Source organism: Cicer arietinum, chromosome 2 (assembly GCF_000331145.2).
Source record: "Cicer arietinum cultivar CDC Frontier isolate Library 1 chromosome 2, Cicar.CDCFrontier_v2.0, whole genome shotgun sequence".
Classification (NCBI taxonomy): domain Eukaryota; kingdom Viridiplantae; phylum Streptophyta; class Magnoliopsida; order Fabales; family Fabaceae; genus Cicer; species Cicer arietinum.
Window position 1 is genome coordinate 52,232,286 of NC_021161.2, and position 2,237 is coordinate 52,234,522.

The 2,237-nt window shown below is 34.5% G+C and overlaps 1 protein-coding gene across 1 annotated transcript in view; it reads right to left on the reverse strand.

Moving 5' to 3' along the window:
• Positions 1-961: 961 nt before the first annotated feature.
• LOC101507668 (uncharacterized) overlaps positions 962-2,237 on the reverse strand; it is a 3,136-nt gene continuing 1,860 nt past the window's right edge. The window contains exon 2 of the mRNA XM_012713255.3: positions 962-1,687. Coding sequence (XP_012568709.1) covers positions 962-1,681 — 720 coding nt within the window. The 5' untranslated portion in view covers positions 1,682-1,687. The remainder of the gene's footprint in view (positions 1,688-2,237) is intronic.

A 2,237-nucleotide genomic window follows, 5' to 3' on the forward strand; every position in this document is an offset into this window, starting at 1 on the left:
GATTGATCCATATGAGATTTGATGTTTGAATTTATATTATGAAGACTTGTATTTGTTGTGTATTTTAATGTATTTATTATAGATATGGAATATTTGTTATAAATTTTATGAATTTTACTTTATAAATTATGAAGTTCTGAATATTTTAATATATTTCAAAAGGGTCTAAGTCGTAGAGATACCTTTGGGCGTGTACTGAGAGTCAGAGATTCTAGTTACGGTCCATATGAAAAAAATACATTTCAATCAGCCTAGCCTTACTTAATACTTAATAGATTCTCTTTAATAATATATATTGGTATGTTATGATACCTGCATCAGAAGAACTTATCTCATAAAATATGTTTGGGTTATATGTAACAGGGATTTAGATTCTCTCTTTTAGTGGTCTCTGCTGCACTTTCTACTGCAACAATCTCGACCTTTGAATAATATGTGCCTTACTGATGATAAACTAATCCTCTGTACTCACTAAATCCATCTTTAGCAGATCAATATTTATACACTAAGGGAAAATAGATTATGAAACTCATGTAAGTCATAACGGGCTTTTTTGGATTGACTTATTTGAGCTTAGCTACTAGCATAAGCACTTGTGAAACTGTTGGTGAGAGCTTATGAAAACAACTGATGACATGTCTATAAGTTGTTTTCGGTTCATAAACTATCCCAAGTAACTTAAGAAAACAGATTATAACTTATATAAAAGCAGTTTGACTTTATTTTTATCTTGTGTTGTAAAAATAGCTTTTACATAAGTGCTTATGCTATAACCTGTTAAATAAGTTGTTACCAAGCAGAACCTAATCTGTAACTTGTGTAAGAACAAATCAAAGAGAGAGAAAAACTGTTGTTCTCAGTGAGGAAACGAACAAGGGAGAAACACAAAAATTGTAGCTGGCTCTACACAATTATTTTGGGGCTTAAGGATTTTTTTGTTATTATTTTGCCTGTTTACTTCTCAGTCATTAGAGTAACTTTTATGAACCAAAGTGGCATAAGAAGTTATCTCTAGTTGGGCCAAATTACTTTTAATCTCTGGATTCAAACCCCACTCGAACTGATTTATCTTCCATCGATCATTTGGGGCGTACTCTGCTTGGGCACAAAACCTTGCTAGTTCCTCGAACTTTGCCACATAATCAGCAACTGACATGTCTCCTTGTTGAAGATGTGTAAATTCAAATTCCTTTTGTTTTCTTATACTCATGGGAATATATTTATCTAGAAATACAGTACAAAAATTCTCCCAGTTCATCGGTGTACCCGCACTTATCATGTATGCCTTTGCACCCTTCCACCAGTTCTCAGCTTCTCCTTGTAGCATATGAGTAGCAAAAGCTACCTTATCTTCTTCAGTACATCGCACCACAAGAAAAATTTTGGTCATTTCATCCAACCATGATTGAGCTTCCAACGGCACCGGGCTCCCTAGGAAAGCTGGGGGTTTCAACTTGTGAAAGTCATAAAATAATCTGTTTGAGGCCTCTGGTGGAGGTGGTGGCGGTGGATGAGCAGGCCCGACAGATTGCGCAAGATGATTCATTATGCTAGTCGTAACAGCTTGTTGTTGTTGCATCATAAGTTGTTGTTGCTGCATCATTTGCATCATCTGTTCCCAACGTTCATCATTATTCTGCTCCCTACGAGGCCTACCTGGAGGTCTTGGGTTTGGTTCCATATTGTTCTGCATATCAAACACAAATATTAAGCTGATCAGACTTTAACATTTCATGAATTGATAATTAGAAAGTATATAGTCTCAAAACAAGAACAACAACTAATTTTAACTACCCACAGTACGGTCGGTTCGACCGGCTCTCATACCAAAAATGTAATACCATAAGTTAATTGTCTAGAATATAACTTTAGCATTAACATAATTCGACAAAAGAGATGATTAATACAATCCCGACACAAAGTCATGAAAATGTATTCATACACATACTAAACATTCAAAGAAAAACATAGAAATATGGAGTACATAACACATCCATGGTTCAAAATAATTCCCCATAAACTATAAGCAGACTATAGTGTAAACTGACACGCGTCATTTCTTCAACATGTGGTCTGAGCCTTTCTTACCTGTAACACATTTGAATAAAGTTGGATGAGATTACATCTCAGTGGGTCCCAATAAATGAAATTAATTAATTAGCATTCTAACTCAAGACTACATTTATTTTCTGAGTTTCTCTTCAATGTTCAATTTTTACTATTTCTAAATGTTCAAG